General features: G+C 50.2%; 4 protein-coding genes across 13 annotated transcripts in view; 3 read left to right on the top strand and 1 right to left on the bottom strand.

Moving 5' to 3' along the window:
- Positions 1-7,002, bottom strand: part of nav1b (neuron navigator 1b) — a 41,436-nt gene extending 34,434 nt beyond the window's left edge. For 3 of the 6 annotated variants that reach the window (XM_029151973.3, XM_029151976.3, XM_055509141.1), the window contains exon 1: positions 908-1,115. The gene's annotated coding sequence lies outside the window, so the exon portion shown is untranslated. Of the gene's footprint in view, positions 1-907; positions 1,119-6,698 lie in introns of those variants that run through there. The other 3 variants (XM_029151969.3, XM_029151971.3, XM_029151970.3) reach the window with 2 other exon arrangements.
- Positions 7,003-8,287: 1,285 nt separating this feature from the next.
- Positions 8,288-10,649, top strand: LOC114856212 (cysteine and glycine-rich protein 1-like). 3 transcript variants are annotated; one of them, XM_029151990.1, is made up of 7 exons: positions 8,288-8,411; positions 8,563-8,664; positions 9,163-9,276; positions 9,586-9,754; positions 9,819-9,948; positions 10,041-10,134; positions 10,232-10,649. In XM_029151990.1, the coding sequence occupies exons 1-7, from the start codon at positions 8,303-8,305 to the stop codon at positions 10,306-10,308; spliced, it is 795 nt and encodes a 264-aa protein (XP_029007823.1). In that variant the 5' UTR covers positions 8,288-8,302; the 3' UTR covers positions 10,309-10,649. The 3 variants fall into 3 exon arrangements, with proteins under 3 accessions (XP_029007823.1, XP_029007821.1, XP_029007824.1); XM_029151988.2 differs by lacking the exon at positions 8,288-8,411 and having other exon boundaries at positions 8,419-8,664; XM_029151991.1 differs by lacking the exon at positions 8,288-8,411 and having other exon boundaries at positions 8,546-8,664; positions 9,163-9,272.
- A 141-nt stretch (positions 10,650-10,790) lies between these two features.
- On the top strand, positions 10,791-14,151 carry LOC114856213 (troponin I, slow skeletal muscle-like). 3 transcript variants are annotated; one of them, XM_055509152.1, is made up of 7 exons: positions 10,791-12,050; positions 12,856-12,889; positions 13,071-13,184; positions 13,266-13,397; positions 13,461-13,550; positions 13,646-13,822; positions 13,902-14,151. In XM_055509152.1, the coding sequence occupies exons 3-7, from the start codon at positions 13,176-13,178 to the stop codon at positions 14,013-14,015; spliced, it is 522 nt and encodes a 173-aa protein (XP_055365127.1). In that variant the 5' UTR covers positions 10,791-12,050; positions 12,856-12,889; positions 13,071-13,175; the 3' UTR covers positions 14,016-14,151. The 3 variants fall into 3 exon arrangements, with proteins under 3 accessions (XP_055365127.1, XP_055365128.1, XP_055365129.1); XM_055509153.1 differs by lacking the exon at positions 12,856-12,889; XM_055509154.1 differs by lacking the exon at positions 10,791-12,050 and having other exon boundaries at positions 12,785-13,077; positions 13,143-13,184.
- A 1,968-nt stretch (positions 14,152-16,119) lies between these two features.
- On the top strand, positions 16,120-20,743 carry LOC114856211 (troponin T, cardiac muscle isoforms-like). The gene is made up of 13 exons (XM_055509151.1): positions 16,120-16,665; positions 16,783-16,827; positions 16,922-17,162; positions 18,409-18,432; positions 18,517-18,538; positions 18,623-18,686; positions 18,761-18,877; positions 18,966-19,043; positions 19,119-19,220; positions 19,299-19,408; positions 19,493-19,583; positions 19,748-19,788; positions 20,343-20,743. The coding sequence occupies exons 3-13, from the start codon at positions 17,039-17,041 to the stop codon at positions 20,380-20,382; spliced, it is 813 nt and encodes a 270-aa protein (XP_055365126.1). The 5' UTR covers positions 16,120-16,665; positions 16,783-16,827; positions 16,922-17,038; the 3' UTR covers positions 20,383-20,743.
- The last annotated feature ends 375 nt before the right edge of the window (positions 20,744-21,118 follow it).

Here is a 21,118-nt window from a genome sequence, read left to right as displayed (position 1 = left end):
TCTGAGTTCCTTAAAAAACGGTGATCAGACCAGTTTACTATCAGATGCTGTAAAATTAGGATTAAAGGAACCAAATGTTACAACGTGACACTCGTGTGTAAAATATCAAGCAGCACTGCCCAAAATGAGCCCATCAGGTGCTTCCCTACAGGCACCATATGTGTGAACAGATTTGCCTAATGTATTCCTGGTCCTTCAGCCGCAACCTCTAGTGTGAAGCCCGCTGTGCAGCCAGTGGCAGACTGACACCACTTGGCACGTGAAGCAGCACAACGGCTCCTTTCAGGCCGTGCCAGCGCCGGCTGTGCCCGGCTCGGCCCGCGCGCTGCAGCTCCAAGCGGTGGGGGCTCCGCCGGGCTCACGGCTCCAGCGCCACCAGTCCACGCGTCCAGATGAGCCCGGAGCCAGATACGATCAGAACCATCAACCGTCCGCAGAAATGAGCCCTCGCTGCTGCATGAGCTTGTTCAACCGCTGTTCACTAACACTGTTCAAAACGCCCAAAGACACAAACAGTTATAGACTAATACTTTCTACCTAAAATAAATAAAATTCAGAAATATTCAGAAGCAGAGACTGGCAGAAACCAGGCGAGGATAAAGATTGATAAACAGGCAGATGAGTCATTAGTCCTGAATTTAGCTGACAAATGAGAAGAATAAAGTTTGAAACAGTCTGATCAGCAGAAAGTGAATCTACATTCATGACGTCTTTGCTCTGGTTTGTGTTACATTCTTTAACGGCTGTCGGAGAAAAGTGGGCCTGACTTCATTCATACAGACACAAACTACACGACTATAAGAGAAAAACGGCTTTTAGATAAAATGACGAACCATCAGCCAGACTTGATGAAGAAGCCCAAATAAAACCACGTTAACATTCCCGTGCGGGTAAACATCCGCCTTACCTGAACAGATGAACGTCTGCTAGGAGACGCGGCGTGGCTCGGTGCAGAGATGAGCACTTTCCAGTCTGATGCAGTTTACAGTAATACAATTCAGACATGCGCTGCTTTTAAGCGCGCCGAGGAATCGATGCTGAACAACGGGAGGAGGAAGCGTCTCCGCATCCCTTCAGCCGCTGCACGACCGGACCCGGCTCATGACATCATGCTCCGCGGCCCCCGGGGCTCATTTCCCCGCGACAGCTTGAATGCGACTCTGAGCTGCCTTCTTAACGCGTCAGCCTTTCAACAGGGCGTCATCAAAGCATCCGTGACTGGAAGAAGCAGGATGGAGCTAAAGGTGCCCCGGCGCTGCAGAGCCAGAACCAGCCTGAGGGCCCAACAACTCGCACTCACCAGCAACGTGCTGGAAAAGGATCCCTTTGCTCCTGTGAAGTCTTCTCCATGTCCTCAAAACCCCTGAGGCTGCAGGTGTCTGCTAATACACTCACATGATATTAGATGACTCGGAGTCAACAATATACCAACACACACTTGACCGACGTCTTTAACTATTATGCCTCAGTTTCTCTTCATTTTGCTGCCAATGTGATAGTTTCACACCTGCATCAGACACGCTTCAGTTCAATTTTGTCAAGACTGTTCTGTATGAGAAGCCTGATCTCATTTTTAAATATAGCACCAAGTCCCAGATTCCTGCTCCCCTCTGTGTCCTAACTGTGTCAGGATGGAGGTCCGCTCGCACCGAACCAAAGGACCAGCGCATGCGATGCTGCTGCATCATCACCAGCAGCGCGTCCCGTCCTCAAGTGCCAACAAACGTCACAGCCCTGATTATAAAAGCATTCGCACTCACCAGAAATATGTCGCCTACTGCATGTACCGCACAGTCGTTGTGTAAATGCTAATAAAGAGAGGATTAGCACAAAGCATGAAACGCGGACTTTCTGTGTTTTTCAGGAAAGCCCACTGTGCTTTTTGTGGCGCACGAGATTAGAGTGGGCATTAAGGCGGGCGAGTTAATCTGTTGGCCCATTACAAGGCGTTATCCGGTTTAAGTCACTTTATGAGTGATTAAGCCTGGTCAGTAAAGCCACAGCGCTGAACTTCCTGCCTTCTTCATCACAGTGTGAAGTTTGAGTAGCGTTCAGAGCTGTTGAAGCCTGTGCACACACACAACCTGCCTCTGCAGAGCTGCTGAAGCCGAGTGGGGCCCGCGGGGGACACGCTGCAGCACGGCCGCGAGTCAAAGCGTGGGCCGACCCGCCGTCAGACTGGGAACTGGGTCGACGGGACACAGGAAGCGTGGCCCAACACAGAGGAAGCGTTGGAGTCATACGTCCACATGAACGGTGAGCGATTACCGTGATACATAATCAGAAGCAAAAGCCAATACAAGAGCAGATCAGAGTGATAACGCATTATCAACAGTGGGGAAAGAACAGGGGGGAGGTCAGTCAACAATGTGAAGAGGGGACTTTTCAATTTCAAGACACATAAATAATTACGCTCATTTATAGCAGTTACACCACAAGATCAGAGATGAAGCTCGACTGGATGCAGTACGTTAGCGACATCATGCAACAGACTCACGTCGTCTTTGGTGTCAGAAGAGCTTCCCTCAGTTGCTGTCGCAACGTGTTTGACCCACTGAGCATCTGCTCCTCTCAAGCTGCCACGGCTGTCGGCTCGCATCACGGTGGGTCAGCGCGGCCGGAGGAACGGGTCAGAACCGGCGGTTTCCCGCTTTTTCCTCCACGGCACAATGAAGGAAACGAACGCTGCACTCAGACCAGACGCGTCCTCATTCATACGAGTGCAACACATGCAGCGGAGGAGCTGATGGCGCCACGGTTTGGTGGGTCGGGTCGGGTCGCATATGGGTCACAGCCGAGCGGCGGAAACGCTGACGAGCAGAGGCCACGCAGACAGAACGCGGTGAGGAAGCACTTGATTCTGGAGTGGCTGTAAGTCAGCGTTTATTCTATCTGTACTGACCTTTGGCTCGGAGCCTAATAGAATCACTGCTCATCTGTGCATCTGCACTGCTCCAGTCACTGCGGGCTCAAGTTCTGTTACTGTAAGAACTTCATGAGTGGAAATGAGCATAAATATGTACATGGAGGAGTGAGTTCACCCTCTCTCACATCAAACCCGAATCTATGCTTTGTAATTTAAGCAGCAGGTCCCCAGATCGGTGCCTGGAGTCCAGTGTGTCATTACTGGGTCTGACATTGCGTAAAACACTGCTTCTTCTCGTCTTCGTGACAGTAACTGGGTTTGTGTTGCTCCTAGACTCATGAAGTGACCGTGTGATGTCGTCACATCCTCCCAAATAAATCCTCGCTTTCAAAGCGGCGTTGAAATCAACCAAACACAAGCGAGGAACTCGAAGCAGCGACCAGCGACCGCAGCAAGTCCAACGCTGACGTCGAGGCCTCAATTAGAAAGAACCAGAATTCCTCCCCGCGCGGCTGAAACGTCTCAGATGAAACACGCCACGACGCGGCCGAGCGGCTGCCAGATGTCTGATGCCTCTGATCTCAGCCTTGTCGGGCACATCTGGCTTTTCGCTTTTGCGCTCATCTCCTGCAAACTGGAGAGATTGTTTAACTTTGCACAGTCAGCTGTTTCCACCACAGGTCAAACGCAGGGGGCCTCGGCGCTGTCGGAACCAGCGCTTCGTGCACAGATGCGATTCCTCAATCTCTGCCACTCGTACGCTCACACCAGGACACTGTGGATGCCGCGGCCGCAGCACAGCGGCAGGAACGCAGGATGGAGCTCCACACAGGCATTAAATATGGAGGGGGTTCTCGGAGGCCGGCACACGTGTCATTTGGGGTGAGCCGAGATGGAGCATGTCTGAGCGCTGGATGTCTCGAAGCAGAAAACCACACAAACACTCCATTGGTGGAGAGGACGCCACACGTGGCAACTACAAGGCGGGCGACGTCTGAACCTGATGCTCTCCAGCATTTAGAGACGGCCCAAAATAGCAGCAGTTACGTAATTACAAACATAATGCAAGGATCGAAAGTGTGGTTTTAAATCCGCTCCTGCGTTGCTCCCACCAAAGTCCAGCAGGCGCACGTTCCGGCAGGTCTCCTGAAAGGATGCGGCGGCTGGGAAGACGTCTGCGGCCTCAGCGGCAGAAGCTGCTCCACCTCATAAACCTGGAAACGGTTCAGTGTTGATTCACCACAAGCAGCGCGACGACGACTTTAACGTCAGGCAGTTCACAAGCAAAGCACACGCCGGCTCCCTTTTACTGGAGATGACATCACCCACCATTAGTGGAATCCCAGGGAGTTCTGTTATAGTCCGTGTTGTGTGCATTAGACTATGGGACGATAATACATTTAGGAACGGACCAGGACTCGTCAATAGCGACGCGCTGAGTGGTTGAACTCCTGCTGTTTCCTCATTAGAGCTGTAAAACAGCGCAACACCTGTGTCCTGATAGGACGTCACAGCAAAAGGGAACCTGAAGTCCAACTTACTCCACAGAATTAAGGACTTTTAAGGAGGAAAACTAAACATGACAACTTCTTTTTTACTGTAAGTTAAGTCTTTACGTCTTCCTCCAAATCCTGACAACAAATGCTAGAAACAAGATTCAAGGTTTAAAGAGCAGTGAATTCAAATCCAAACAAACCGGTGAAGGAGCAAAAACAGAACAAGGCGCTGACAGAGCTCCGTGGAGCTGCAGGCGCCGGAGCCACGACGGCTCATTCCTGTACTCCATCCATCAACTCTCACGCTGACTCGGCCAATCCTCCAGCGTGGGCTTCACAGACAGTGATGCGTGACCACTTTACAGTCTTTACAGCGATTAGTTCGGCGTGACGATACCACACTGAGTCAAACGCAGTTACTGTACATCACCTCCAGCAAACAGCCGGGCCGGTTGGGACGATCAGGGGACTGGAGAGAGAGTTAAGATCGATGCAATGACTTACACTGGCTGCAGCTGGGAAAATCAAGGCAAACTTACCCAGAGCAGCATGGGACTGATGGGACCGCAACGAGCAGGAAGCAGGGAGCGTTCAGTGATGCCGCTTAGCGTCAGGTGTCCTTCACTCCATCCCACCCGCCTCCAAACCGAGCGGAGCCCCCGTCTATCGCCCGATGTGCAAGTTCCCGGTGCAGCTGAATGAGCGGCGGAGCGCAGCATCCGGCCCCGGTCCACTGTGTGGCTGGAAGCGGCGCTGCCGCCGTCCTGCTCGCGTAACAGCACTGAGGACGGCTCCTCTGCTGCCGCCGCTGCCCGTGCGTCAGACCACTTAGGCAGCAGGCGCTCCCTGACTCGTAAATGGACCTGGCGGCGTTCCACTCCCAGTCAGCAGAAGTGCTGGCGTCCACCTGACGTGCGAGCACAGCTGCTCCTCGCTCCCAGCCGTTGTCTGCGGCTGCGTCTGTAGGCTCAGAGCCCCACGTCCCCACTCACAGGACGGATTGGGACTGACAGCGCACGTTTGCCTACGGGGCTCCCTCAGCTCGACCTTCAGTGGGAATCTGGGCCCAAAGGAAGCTGGAGCCCAAACGGAACGACAGCAGTCACAGCGTGAGCAAACAGAGACACGGCTCCCCCTCAAAGACCCTGACTCAGACACGCTGCATCAGCTTACACTACACAAGTGTGTGTGTGCAGGATGGTGAGCGCGGCTGGGCCACATTCCGGAGCACATCTGAGCAAATTGCCTCTCCTAGAGTTAAATGGCTCACACCGTGAGCTCTATAATCCCTCGTCGTGAAATGGGGTTCACGACGAGGGATTATAGAGTGAGACAGTCTGGAAATTAGAACCCTATCGTCTGTGCTGAGTCACAGGAGGAGATGAGGGAGGATTATCACACACACACACACACACACACACACACACACACACACACACACACACACACACACTTGCACCGCACTGTGCACTTCGCACGCCGCTGCCTCAGTTGGGCTTCACTTCATAAGGACGGTCACCTTTCGCACCCGGCGGCTCCGGCAGCCGTGGGGGGTGAATCAGGGTGTGTCTCCACCACTCGCTGCCTGTATGTGACCTCTGCTGACTCCTTGGTGAAACTGCATGTCTGAGCCCGTGCGTGCGGCCGGGTTGCGTGGTGCAGTGCAGGATGCAGCAGGGCGCAGCTTACACTCAGCTAAACCTCCAACACGTGCTTGTTGATGCAGACGGAGGGTCTAAACTCAGACATACTGAAATCTAAATATTAATGACATGGACACCATCCCTAAAGTAAACCTGGAAAGAATCCTAAAAAAACATCTATCAATTAAAAAAATAGAGCCTCAGCTTTATATATTGTGGTTCAGACTGTGGTTTAACAAAACATTATTAAATGCACTGCTACTAACAGCATTATGCAACATTTTCTTAATTTCTTTACATAACATCGTTTGAAACATGATTCTACTTCCACTTCATTCAACTTCAGCTTAAGGCAGAACCTTAAAATTTGTCATTTTTGCTTAAATATTATATATATATATATATATATATATATATATATATATATATATATATATATATATATATATATATATATATATATATATATATATATATATATATATATATATATATATTTGTTTACATATAAAAATAATGCATTACCATAAAATTAATTTGAAACAAAACTACAAATTTGGCTTTACAAGCTGGTTTAGCTGAAGTTGAACCCGGCGCCAAACACAACATTCTGGACTGATCCCCAGCGGATCCATCACAGACCCCACTGACGGCTAGTTGCTAAGCAAACACATGACAGCACGACCGCCTCACCTCTTCCTGCTCTTCCTCCTCACCTCACAACTTGGCAGAGCTGTGAAAGTCGTAGCCAGAAGGAGACCACACGCTGGAGGAGGAGTCAGCTCAAATGACAAAAACACAAGAGAACCAGCCTGAATTCCTCCACAAGATGCCACTGCTCCATACGCTGATGATGGAGCCCAGCCCAGCCCAATCCTGCCTCCTGTCCTCTCCTCCTCCTCTGGATCCAGTCGACTGCTCCGTCCCTCCTCTCCTACTCCCGTCTGCCTCCCTGTCATGAGTCTAATCACATGTAGACATTCTGCACAAACAGCCAAGGCGGACGTCCACGGAGGAGAGACACAGGGCCAGCGTTGACCAGCGCCGGGCTATAAATAGGCTTCTTCAGTTCATCATTGTCTCTTCCTGTGATGCTGAAGAGCCCAGAGGGCTCGGAGAGAGAGGGAGGCAGGCAGGCGGACCGAGCGGCAGCGCTCTGCCGCCTCTCGTCCACAGCCTCATCACTCCTCAATTCCTGAACGCCGCCGCAAACTGCTCATCTCCACGCCCTCTGCAGAATTCATATGAAAGGATTTATTTCCAATAACATGCAATTTTTGTGCGATTCGTTTTTGGCCAAAGGCAGGACGGCGTTAGCTCAACGTGCTCCCATGTGTTACTGTGCAAAGGTCACGTGTGTGACGTGCAGCCGTAAAGTGTAAATGACAGCGGAGCCCGAACATGCGCCGTCACTGAATGCCAGAGTGCAGGAGATCAGCGGCGAAATGCCAACAGCGTCCGCTACGCAGCCATTCCTCAGACGTCGACGCATGCAGGTCTGTCTGATTCCTAACGCATCAGCGATACCGTTCAATAAACCCCTCCTGCATCAGCTAGAATGGAAAGGACCAGAAGTTACGGCGGCCTCGACTCTGGAAGATCTGAATCTAATCCTTCATCTTTGACCTCCAGCCTCGGCCGAGCCGCAAACCCAATTATCAACCGTCACTAACATGAATGGATTTCTGTCTGTGCTCAGTGCTCAGAACAAAGAGCTCCACAATGTTTGACCAGTCATATCGAGACTGACTTCAAGATTTTGGATGATTACAATAAAAAGCAAAGTTTATATACACACTGATCACAATACAAAAGCAAAGCTCAAATCCAGGACCATCAACCCACCAGAGGAGTGAATCCATTGCTAGAAAATTCAACGGCCATTCCGTCACCCTAATAAATGTCGTATACAGATGCAGCAGCTGGATCTACATATTAAAAAAGTGGAGTCTTTCAGCTTTATTGATGCTGGATATGCCTCACGTCCGTACTCCTTTAAGCCAGGGCATCATGACAAAGGCGCAAACAGCAACTATTGTGCTTTTTCATGAAACACTTGGGACCAGCCCTCTGACCTCAATCCTGCACATCATGCGTTTCACTTGCTTAAGACCAGACAGATGGAGAAAAAGAACGTGAAATTCCTTGAAATGAGGAAAAATTAAAGGCAGCTGCAGCACGAGCCCGGCAGAGCATTAAGAGTGGATTGGAACGGATTTAAAAGCAAAGTCTGCATGAAGCGTAGATCTGGCAGCTTGTTGTCAGCTTGGTTTATTATGGCCCATGTTTCACGTTAAATGGTCTTGAGCCCAAAGGCGAAGGATCTCCTGACGCTGCCTCCCTGCAGAGATGCAGCTTCGCTTAAACTGCCACCTACATCCTGGACCTGGATGCAGACGTGTTTGTGTGAGTAACCAACTAACCATGTTGTGGTCATTGTGCATTGATGCGATGAGTGCATCTGCCCTTCTGTCCTCCCACCTCAACAACAATCACGCATCGCCGTCTTCCTCTGCGTCTCTTCCCTCGCTCTCGTCTCCTAACTCCTCCCATCCAGCCTCAGTCGGTGCCTCCTCAGACGAGTGGCTCATCTCTACTCTGTCGTCTCTTTGGTTCACTGAGCAACGGGACAGAGGAGCAGCCTTTCGCCTTGGTGCAGGTAAGCTGTGAAGTGTGAAGCTCCAGAAACACGCAGGGGAGAGATTTATATTCTGCTCAAGAAGGTTTTAGTGACAGCGAGCTCTAATCCAGGACTTGTAGGGAAATAGATGGACTTTAAAAGTGAGAAATGTTCTGTTTTAGCTGTAGACGTAAAATGATCCTGCTAAAGAGTCTAAAAGTTTTTTCCCACCACACTTTTCTGAAAATGGAGTTTTACTTCATGAGACTGTGTGTGAGGAATCTCCTGTTTGACCGTGAGCCTGCACAGGTCGACGTCCACGCATCAGCTCATCTGTGGGCCGGCGCTCCAGTATCTGAGCAGCCGTGCTTTGCATTTTACAGCCCGGTGCGAGCAGCAGAACGGGCCGTGATCTCCTTTTATAGTTATGGCACACGGCCTCCTGTCTGCTGGGCAGCTGCTGCGAACCGCGGGACACGCTTTAATATATACACTGAATGAAACGTGTACACAAGCCCGTCTGCTGTTTGCTCACAGAATGCCTTTCGGGGGAGGAAACAAGTGCGGCTGTTGCCAGAAAACCGTCTACTTCGCTGAGGAAGTGCAGTGCGAGGGGAAGAGCTGGCACAAATCCTGCTTTCTGTGCAGTAGGTATTTACAGTAGGTCCTCCACCGTCATGTCTTTATGTTGGACTTACAGGAAGTACCAAGGAATCCGGGGTGGAGGAGTGAGCATCAGCAGGTTCTCACTGACATCTCTGCCCTTATTTGGAAGCAAACCTGATGGATGCTTGGTTCCTTATATGGTGGAGGAAGGTCCTCATCCGACCCCGCCAGCATCTGGACCATTCCTCTTCATCACACACCATCTCTGATGAAGTCACAGTTAACAATGGGAAAAATATCAACACTCTGTGGGGGGTTGAAAAAACGGTTTCTTTTCTCTATTCCTCAAAAAAGTGGTGTGTAAGAAGAACCTGGACAGCACGACGGTGGCCGTTCACGTGGACGAGATCTACTGCAAGTCGTGCTACGGCAAGAAGTACGGCCCCAAAGGCTACGGCTTCGGCGGAGGCGCCGGCACGCTGAGCATGGACGCCGGCGAGGGGCTGGGAATCAAGCCTGACGCGTGAGTGACCGCCCGCCGCGCGTCGCAGCGCTCTCCAAAGCCCTGACCCCCCGTTGCTTCACAGACCGGCGCCCCATCGGCCGACCAACAACCCCAACGCCTCCAGGTTCGCCCAGAAGGCCGGCGGCTCGGACGCCTGTCCCCGATGCGGCAAGGCGGTGTACGCGGCGGAGAAGGTGATCGGAGGAGGCAACGTAAGCAACGCACCGCACACCGGCCTCGTCTTGTGAACGAATTGATGGCAACTTTGAATTAACGCCCGTGCGTTTGATTGGCGGCGCCTCAGTCCTGGCACAAAGCCTGCTTTCGCTGTGCCAAGTGCGGCAAAGGCCTGGAGTCCACCACCGTCGCCGACCGAGATGGAGAGATCTACTGCAAAGGTCAGGCTGAGCTGAGGCTCCATTCCAGAATGTAGAGGTTTGCGCAGGTTTACAGGATCTCCAGTTGCTGTTCTAATTCGCAGACTCATGTTCACAGGGTGCTACGCGAAGAGCTTCGGCCCCAAGGGCTTCGGCTTCGGTCAGGGCGCGGGAGCCCTTGCCCACTCCCAGTAAAGCCTGGGGCCGCGCCCGCCTGGATCCCAACATATCACCGCTACAGGCGCTACAGCAGCAGCCCAGTCAGAGTAACAGTAGATACTAGAAGCAATACTAGAACAGAGTCCGGCAAATGTTACATCTGATTAACATCTGTGTGTGTGTGTGTGTGTGTGTGTGTGTGTGTGTGTGTGTGTGTGTGTGTGTGTGTGTGTGTGTGTGTGTGTGTGTGAGCAACAACGAAGGGATCACGCTCCAGTCTGAGTCTGTTTCGCTGCCTAACATGTCAAACTGTGTACACGCACCCCGTCCTAAAATATGCATCGTTACTGAGACACAATAAATATCAGGCGACAAGAGCGATGGAGTCTTTCCTTCGTGACGTGCACAAGTGTCATTGTTCTTTGTGGCGCTGATCTGATGAAATCAGCGAGCGCGTGTGTTTATGCCCTAAATCATCGTCACGCAGAGCAAAGTGCCAGCTGCTGTAATGAAACAACGGCGTCGCAGTGTTCGGCCCCATCGCCGCCGGCGCCGTGACCCGAGCGGCTGTGGCCTGTTTGTTCTGGAGCGGCACAATGGGTGGAGAGCGGCTGAAACCGGGTCTGAAGCGGCGCTCTCATCCAGAGCCATGACAGAGGTGAGAGACAGATGCCGTCATCGGCCACACGGGGGCGACAGAGAGGCCGCGCCCCGCGTGCAGCCACGTAAAACCCCGTCGCATTTGCGTTATTACGTTAAACAAATCCCTCTGAGCCGAGCAGAAAGGTGACGCATGAGGAAAACGCTGCCCTGTGCATTGCTGAATAATCCTGCAGCATCTGTATATACACGAGTCGCTCTCTGCTCCAGAGCCAAGGCACAAAGCATGTGTTAATCCTGCTGCTGCCATATATACGTGTGGAACAGAACCAGCTGCCACGGGTCAGAATGGATCATGGCATCGACCAGACGGGCACCACAGAGTGTGGTCCTGACTCAGCTGAAGCAAGACGCGAGTGAACAACCCTAAAGCAGTACGTTGACCTGCTCGTGATCTGGATCTGCACAGATCATCATCACTAGACACCAACAGCATCTCCATGATAAACACAGCATCCTACTGTGAATAGGAAACTGCTGATTTCCACTGCTCCTCAGGAACAGGCCGTGGAGCCAAGTGACCTGGAGTCCAACTGGACTTCTGTGTTTGACGTGAAGTAAACAGAACTCAGATGGTTGTTGTTGTCTGAGCAGGACCGGAGCCCCGGGACCCGGGCAGCGGCAGAGTGGCAGCATCAGATGCTTCAGCAGTCACTCTGTCTATGTTTAGCAGAGAGCTCGTAGCCAAAAGTGCACTGGAAAATGCATTCCTGCCTTGAAACCACAGCTTAGCATTGTCTGCAGCTATTACTCTAATCAGACGGGGGGGTTCGAGGGGGGAACCAGACACACGTCCACCATGGCTCCCAGAAAACCATCTACTCCAGTCTGAACGCTCCACATCACATACACAGAGCAGCTGTGGGTTCAAAGACCAGAGCAACAGTGTCCTGCAGCCGGTTGGTTTATCTGAGGCTCCTATGATAAGGAAGCAGAAAGCAGTCATCTGTCAACACGAGCGTCACCTCCTCCCACATGCTCCATGAGCTGCTGCGTTTCTATTTAAGTCGCCCAGTGATTGGGAGGCGGGACTAAGAAGGGAAGCAGATAAAACCCCGGCGCTCTCCTCTCCATCACTGTGTGTCGTACTCGTCTCAGAGCAGCATCCTCAGAAAAAGGTAAGGACACACACACACACACACACACACACACACACACACACACACACACACACACACACACACACACACACACACACACACACACACACACACACACACACACACACTCTTCATAATCAAGATAATAAATAATCATACAACTATGACAGCATCATATTTAATATTAATTCATCATTGTCATTAACTATTAAAATTTAGAGTGGTGGATGACACACAGTATAGAAGACGCAAAAAATTAATCAATTACCATAATAAAACTACTAAATTAAAATAGCAGTAATACAAATATAATACAACTTTAAATAATACAGATTAGCTAATGTGTTTAATTCCATCTTAAAGGTTCCAGTTTTATCTTGGATGATGATGTAATTACATGTGTCCTAAACTAAACTAATTTTATGGTGAAGCTGAAATGATTATTTGGGAAAATCAGTGTTTGCGTTCTCAACCAGTGTTGGGTTATTTTCCTGATCCGCTCTGAGAACCCGTCTATGAACAGGGCCGAGCCTAGAACTGTTCTGTGTGGCCCGGCTGCCGTGTGGGCGTCCCCACCATCAGCACTGGGACGTGACTGGCTCATTCTGTGCAGCTGCCATTAAGGATTTATGGAACATTAGAGAACAGGATCACAATTAAGCGAACGACAGATTGAAACATTCACAGACGCGCGGAGGTTGGCTTCTATTTCAGTGGTGGAATGTATCGTGGAACTAGAATGCTTAAGACCCGACGGGGTCTGGACAAGTGGTCCCCACCATCAAGCGCTTCACAGGCAAAAGCTTTTATTTTTGTCTTGCAGGGACAATCGAAATAGCCGAGATGCCGGAGAGAGCGTAAGTGGATTGTGTTTCTGTTATTGTTTCCACTTTGAAATGAGAGCGTCTCACAGCAGACGGGACGCGTCCAGAAAACAACAGCACGAGCGCTGGAAGCTCAAACTGATTAGAACGTGGCTGCCGTCATTGTAACCCTGTGTCTTCTGTCGTTTCTCCTCCAATGACTTTCCGCCGCCAGACCAGAGGTAAGCTGCACGACTCCATGACTGCAGAACCAAATGCGCTGCTTTAATGCCTGCGTTATTTGCAGAGAAAGTCCAAAATCTCAGCATCTCGCAAGCTCATGCTGAAGGTGGGTCCTCGGTCACAGCGACACGGTGCACAGTTTACAATCCCATGGAGCTGAATTAAACAAGTAGCTGTGGTGCTGTAGAGTCTGATGGCGGCTAAAGCCAAAGAGGAGCTGCAGCAGGAGCTGGAGGAGAAGGAGGCTCAAAAGGCCCAATACCTGGAGGAGAAGGCTGCTCCCATCCGGACCGGCGGCCTGTCCTTGGCCGAGCTGCGGGTACGCGTCACGCCGCCGCCGCCGCCGCTAATGACACGGGGAAACAATGTTATCTCAATGCAGACGCTGTGCGAGGAGCTGCACGCCAAAATAGACGCGGTGGACGAGGAGCGCTACGACATCGAGGCCAAAGTGCTGCACAACAGCAGAGAGGTGACGGAGCGCTGGCGCTTCATGGGCCGCGGGTCCGGGGCCGGGGCCGGGTCCGGGGCCGGGTCCGGTCGGACTCACGCCTGCCTCTTCCACAGATCAAGGACCTGAACATCAAGGTGCTGGACCTGCGGGGGAAGTTCAAGAGGCCCAACCTGAGGAGGGTGCGGGTTTCTGCCGACGCCATCCTGCGCTCGCTGCTCGGCTCCAAACACAAGGTGTCTCTGGATCTGAGGGCCAATCTCAGATCGGTGAGGAAGGACGACGCAGAGAAGGTGCGTATAAAAACTCATCATGAGGCACGGGCTGAAGCTGCACGCGGGCGTCACATCCTGCACGCGCTCCGTTCTGCAGGAGAAGAGCGCCGAGGTGAGCGACTGGAGGAAGAACGTGGAGGCCATGTCGGGAATGGAGGGCCGCAAGAAGATGTTCGACGCAGCCAAGGGCCCAACCAGTAAAGAGCAGTAAAAAGCTGAAATGAGCACAGATGCTTCACGAGGTCACGTGTCTGGAAGATTTTTTACAAAGCCAGGTTGTCAGTGATCTGCTGTTCATTATTGAAATAAACACATCTGCCTCTTGTTGGTTTTGACTACTATAAAAATGATCACTTTGCATTTTCACGTATTAATCTGACCTAAGGTTTGTGGTGATTACATTTATTGTACATTTTTGAGAAAGAAAAATATCATCCACACACACACACGTGGTTGAACCCGGAAGTCAAAGCCACAACCTAAACCAAGTCACAGCGGGATCCGCTGTAGCAAAATCAGCACTAAACACACCAAATGAATAAAAACACAAAATACCCGCTGAGCTCACAGCGCACGCGCCTCCAGCACCTGCAGCCTGGTTCCGGTGCCAAACCGCGCGTGGGTTGGTCTGCAGCCCAGCGCAGGGACCTTGAATCCCACTTTAAATCCACGTGTGTGCGAGCCGCAGCCTGCGGGTCCGTCGGCACCGTCGCTTCCCCGTGGAACCGAGACCAGCTGCAGAGAGCGGGAACCGAGCGCGCGCCTCGAGCTGCCCCCGGTGCACGAGGACGGGAGCGCTCGATTGGCGCTGCACCGGGTCAGCGCGTCGCAAACGTGCACAGACGGCGTTGGTTCGTTTATTGATGAGTTCCCGTTGAAATGTATATGAAGCTAATGGTGAGCAAAGCTCTAAATTGATCAGACTATGGGAATTAATTTAATAAAAGCTGATAATGTGAATGAAATATTGTCCCCGGAATTTGCAGAAAGATGTGGTACTTTTGTCGCGTGACCCCTCTCCGCGTCTTTTTCTCAGTGCAAATGTATTTTACTAAATATTCTTACCTTTAAATTGGTTGGATTGGTTAATTGAGGGCCAGTTTTATTTTCTAGCTCATTGATCTGAATTTGATTAAGTAAGATCAATAAAGGAAAGAAAACTGGAGAAGGAAGAGGTCGTGGTGCTTGTAGTTCCCAGGTTATTCTTTCATTTGCCGCCAGGTGGCAGCATCCGCTCACAGTCTGTTCACCAAGATAATTACCATACAGTGTTCCTGCAAATAAAAGCATACATCAGTGTACGTTTATTCTTAAATAAACTGCCTAAAGACAAATGTACAGAATAATAATCAGGTATTGTACAAACCGTAGGACAGGGACTACGTCAGAGCCACAGTAAAGCCTTTAATGCTTGTGTTGAGTCACACGCCAGATGGGTGGGGTTCATAACAATGCAAGGAGGAGATTAAGGTCTGAATCAAAGAAAGTACTTTGCGCCGTGATTGTTAGAATTCCTAGAGCTGCATTCGAGGGTCGGTGCAGCCCAGCGCACAGCAGTGAACGCACCGCGGACTCCGATTCAGGACAAAGTCACAGCGTTGACGTGTTATTGTATTTGTCCAACAACGCATGCAGAGGACGCAACCTGATGCTGTTTAGTGGCCTGACGTGTTGTGTATCTGACTCACTGGGAGGAAATAAGTGTTGACATGCTCTAGGTGTTTTTCCACCTTTGTGTTCGGCGGCAGCGGACTGAACATTTTCATAAAAATGTCAAACGCGCTTGTCACAATAAATCTTGAAATCCAGGGCCAGGCTATTAAGGATTATGTATTAGTTTTGTTTGTTGACATACAGTAGTGCTGAACCTGTGCCTACAGGTGTACGGTTGCATCATGGAGCTGCTTAGGAATTTTTTTTGCATTAAGATAACAGTGCACACATATGTATATACACATGTACAACATCCTGGGGTTTCCCTTTGTTGTTAAAAAAAAAGCTATGGCAAAAGAGCCAGTGACTGGAGGCCGGTCCTGGACACCAGCAGTGCCTTGACCTCCTCTGTCTCCGTATCAGTCAAATCTAATGAACACAATTCAAACTAGCAACATGGTTCTGACTCAGCTTGATTCATTAAAGATGTTTAGATGGAGTGGTTTCAGTTAAATAATGGAAACCGACCCGCGCTTGAATAGAATCCTGCCGGGCTGCGTCTCTCTGAGTCGCCCCCCGTATAAACGGCAGCGCCGCCGGGCGGATGCGGGGGGGGGGGTGTCACGCCTTGGCTCGCGAGGCACATCTGGTGAGTCATGACTCCAAATGTGGGGTCAGATATTGTGCTAACTGTGAACACTGGGAGTATCAAAGTACTTGGCAGCGCTATAAAGGCGCTGCCGAGAACAAGTTCTTGCATGTGTGGGCCGCTGGCAGCGAGTCAGCGTTCAGGCGAAGTGGAAGATGGAACCGGTGAAGCAGTGAGGAGCCTGTTTTTTTTTTGTTTTTTTGAGGCCTGTTCTGGGAACATGTTTTCACCGCTGCGCTGGCGTTTTAAGGAATACACCTCGACTCGCCGCCTGGAACCCGCTCGCTGCAGGTTAAAGGGTCTATTTGTGGCCTCCCTCTCGCCTGCCAGCGCCCCGTAATCCCGTGGCTGCTCCGTCTTGTCACAGCAGAAAGCGTGTTTTCCTATTCTTGTTAATGCCATGTGCCAACTGCTTGCAGGTATGCGCCCACCCACTGTGGACGTGGGCAGCTCCCGGCCATGTGATCCACGGTGGGTTTAAAAGCTTATGGCCCACGGAGAAGGCGCAGCACCCCGTTCCCCACTCAGCCACATCTGAAGTGGACACAGCACCACCTGGGTGAGTCGTCCGCTTTAAAGGTCCGACTGTACGACCTGTGAATACTCTGTGGGTTTGAATGAGGCCATGTAAATATTGTTGTGTTTTTCATAAGTTGACCTGCTGTTTCTTTCACAGGTGCCGCATCCAAAACATGTCGGACACAGAAGATGCCGCGTATGCGTGAGTAAATGCATCGTCCGTGTTGACGCAGGGTGACGTCGGCGCAGGCCCCGTGAAGCGTGGCCTAACCCGTCGCTGTCTTTCTCTTTTGCAGGCACCAGCGTAAGTCTGTGTATGTTGTCCCCGAGCTCGTGCAGACACAGGTGACGTGACTCGGTTGAGTGTAGTTCACAGGCGCTAGCTTGATGCTACGTGGCTGCTCGTCACACAAATGTGCATGAGTGGCGTCGTTATTCTGCATGATGACATGTGGGAAATGAACCTGCTGCAGCTGATCTCTGCTCTTCACCTTTTCATGTGTGTTGTACGGTGTGAAGATGAAGAGGATATTGTTGGTACGTACATCACTCCATACCGTCTATTAACGCATGCGCCTGCATCACTCGACGCGCTGCATCCGCTGGCTTCACCGCGCAGCACACTGTATTTCGGGCCCGTGCAGAAGCAGCTGCTGTCCTTCAGCCTTCGCGCCACGTTGACCTTTGTCCTCGCAGCCAGTCCTCTCAGAGACGGCTCGCTTTGAATAATCATCCCAGCGGAGCTGTCCTTTCACTTCAATCAGTGCATTGGGTCAGCGTCACAATGATGAGGGGCTGTGCCTCTATTTCTGTCCCCTTTGTGATGCTGTATCATGTGAGCCGCTCTACAGTCCCACTGTCCCTGGGACTAAGCAGCACCTGTCTGTCTGTGAGTGCAGTATGGCTGCTGTTCAGCTGCAATGTAGGTCAGCTCATGTTCTCAATAGAGGACCTTAGGGGAGGCAGCGGCGCGCACAAAGCTCACTTTCATTTTTATGCCTTTTAGGCCTTTCTAGATGTGGCTTGTCTTACATTCCAGCAGCGGAAACAGCTTGAGTTTCTGTCCGCCCTCTAAACTTTTTACAAAGAGGCCCAATATTCAGAACAAGTTACTGAAACTACTTTGAAAAAGGTACAAGAGGAAGGTGGAAAAGTAGAGAAAGTCCTTGTCCAGTCCTGTGTCCTGTGTCCATGTTTGTATCCACTATATTGCACAAACTAATAAGATGAAGAGAGCAAAGCAGATTGATTAAAACAGCATGTTGTGATTTTACATCCATAGGAAACTGTAAATCCATCTGCATGTTACTGAAAGTGTGATGTAAATCACACTTTCAGTAACATGCAGATGGAAGAAAAGTCTGACCACATTGTCTGCTTGCTTAACGCTACATGTTTGCTTTGCACAGAAGAGGAGGAGGAGGAGGAAGTAGAGGAGGAGGAGGAGGAAGGTAGTACCGCTTCTGCTAATATGTTTGCATGAAAATGCCTGTAGCTATAACTATTACCAAAGCATTTTCAAATATGTTGTCTCAAACCCTAAATCTCCCAATCGCATTTAAACATGTTATTTTGATAACATGATGTCTAGCGATTAATTAAATACTATAGAAGGTAAAAGGTGCTGTTGAAATGTCTTTGGATCCAATCAGCATAATCTGGGCTACACAAACTATTACTGCCTCATTTTCATCATTTCCATGCTCTTTGTACTTATATAATATATATAAAATAAAATTATATAAAATACTGAATTTAAACCGACAACCTCATCTTTGAACAGATGGTGCAGAGGAAAATGAAGGAGGTATGTTCAGATTATACACAAAAACACATTGTGCAAGAAAACTTTGGAATTTTATTTTGTTTTTCTTTTTATTTGGATGCACAGAGGAGACAAAACCCAAAATCAAGTAAGAAAAAAGACATTTCTATAACTAAAAACACATTTTGCCACAATAAAACGAGCTAAATAAAATTATTTTGCCCTCTTTAAGACCCGGTTTTGTTCCCGGCCTGGCACCTCCCAAGATCCCAGAAGGGGAAAAAGTGGATTTTGACGTGAGCTCAACTTCACATCTGCAGCTGTTTCTTAACCTTGAGAGAACTTTCCTTCACCGCGTGTCTAATTTCAGGACATACACAGAAAACGAATGGAGAAGGACCTGACTGAGCTCCAGACTCTGATCGAAGCTCACTTTGAGAAGCGTAAGAAGGAGGAAGAGGAGCTGCTCAACCTCACAGACCGCATAGTACGTCCCGACCCCACGTCTCAGCTCCAACGTGTCACGATTTCTGTCGCTCCACGTTTATGACGTTTCCATTGTGTCCGACCAAAAGGAGAAACGCAGGTCAGAGAGAGCGGAGCAGATGAAAATCAGAGCCGAGCGGGAGCGCGAGCGGCAGAACAAACTAAATGTGAGTAAAACAATGACCAGTGTGTCTACAGCTGCAGTCTCCAATTAAAACAAGCCGACATTCCATTTCCACCAGGAAGAGAAAGCGAGGAAAGAAGAGGAGGAGGCCAAGAAGAAAGCCGACGACGACGCACGAAAGAAGCTGATTCTGTCCAACTTGAGCTTCACTGGATACAAGGTAAAGATGGCGTTAACCGGTAAAACGTGACAGAGACGCGAGGCAGGAGCGAACGGCCTGTTCTCCGTCCCCTCGCAGCAGACACAGACCGGGACGAAGAGACAAACGGAGAGAGAGAAGAAGAGGAAGATCCTGAACGACCGACGCAAGGAGCTGAACATCGACCACCTGAAAGAGGACAAGCTCAGGTGAGAGACGGCCCCGGGGCTCATCTCCCAGCCCACGGTTAAAGCCGGCCTCTAGAGCCTTCACTTTCCTGTGTGTACATGCAGAGAAAAGGCGAAGGAGCTGTGGGACTGGATGCGTCAGCTGGAGGCGGAGAAATATGAACTTCAGTACAAGTACATGAAGCAGAAGTACGAGGTGAGCATAGTCACACATCAGCAGCCTTTCCTCAGACAGACAGATTCTAGGACGGAGGCCAGGACGGAGACGGTGCATGGGAAAGCAGCCACGAGCTCATCAGGGCGGAGGAAGGTGAGAGCGGCCCGTGCAGACGCCACTAACCTCCACTCGTCTTCACGCAGATCACCGTGCTGAGGAACCGGGTCAGCGACCACCAGAAAGTGTAAGTGGTGCAAACCCGGTGCAGAGGACCCGATATCAGCCCCGTGCATACGCAAACAGTGACCGGCCTCCTGCCATGCAAATCATGCAAACTCTCGCATCCTACCCACTGGTTGACGGAAACCAGCTCAGCCTCCAAACAAAACACCAGGACCTTTAGCTTTATCATCACACCTGATCAGCCACGACACAATAGCACTCAACCTTAGCGACATTACATTGGAAACAAAGCGGTGATTGATCGCAGCGTCATTCATTCATGGGCGAAGCCCGGGGGTCAGATCGCTCGGTAGCAACAGCAGATAAAGATAGCAGTTAGTGAGCTATTCGGTGGCAAATCCCCTTCCAACAGCAGGCAGCTATGAAAAGCTGAGCGCCCGAGGGAGGCGGCAGCCTGGGAGCGAGAACCCCCGTCGTGAGCCCGGAGATTATTTAGGTAGATGAACTGGAGTCAGACCTGACTTTACACGGAGCAGGCTTGAGAGAGGACGGTGTCCGCGAAACTGAATTCCAACGACGTTCATTTCAGTCATTTCTGTCTCTCTTCATCCTCAGTTCAAAGGGAAGCAGGAGCAAGCGCGGCCTGAGGAAGTAACGTGCAGCCTGAACCCGGGGTGAAAGCAGCGGCGTGAGAGCAACAGAAACTGCAGATTGTTTTTACTTTAAGTACTTGAACAAAAACTAAATTCAAACCGTGGAGGTTTCATGAGAAGATCTTACGTGTGAAATTAAATGCATGATTAGGTGAGTAGACAGACTGTTTACGACTGCAGCTCGTGTTTGTTTAAGAGGGATTTGGCTGTAATTATGGATCTAAGATCCTGAATTGTGTCTTTTTCCGAGCTATTAACAGGTCACATTCACAAGGCGTCAGGTGAAGTCAGACGAAATCACAGAATCCTGCGTGTATCATTTTGTGGCTATAATTAATTAAATCTTAATTTCACAAATACAAACATTGTCCCTTTTTTCACTCTTGATGCGTTTGAGTGCCTCATTCTGGCTGTTTGCCCTTGTTCTGTCTGCATATAGGCACACAGACACACACACACACACACTGGAGCGTATTACCAGTCTATAAATGACTACATATGAACACATGAATCCACCAGCCTTAAATGAAACGATTACGATCTCTTAAAATCTAAACATCAACCAGAGCTCCAACACTCCCCGTGGTTGTTGGAGGAGAGGGATTAGGAGCTGTAAACTGCAGAGTTCAAAGTTCACCAGTTACTTGCTCCCAGTCCTCAGTAAATAAATCATAAGGGTGGAGCAAAATGAATTGGAAAGATGTGTTGATGATCTGCCAGAAGCATTTTAACACCCGG

This window comes from Betta splendens, chromosome 5, assembly GCF_900634795.4.
Source record: "Betta splendens chromosome 5, fBetSpl5.4, whole genome shotgun sequence".
Lineage (NCBI taxonomy): Eukaryota > Metazoa > Chordata > Actinopteri > Anabantiformes > Osphronemidae > Betta > Betta splendens.
This window is presented reverse-complemented; position numbering and strand designations above follow the sequence as displayed.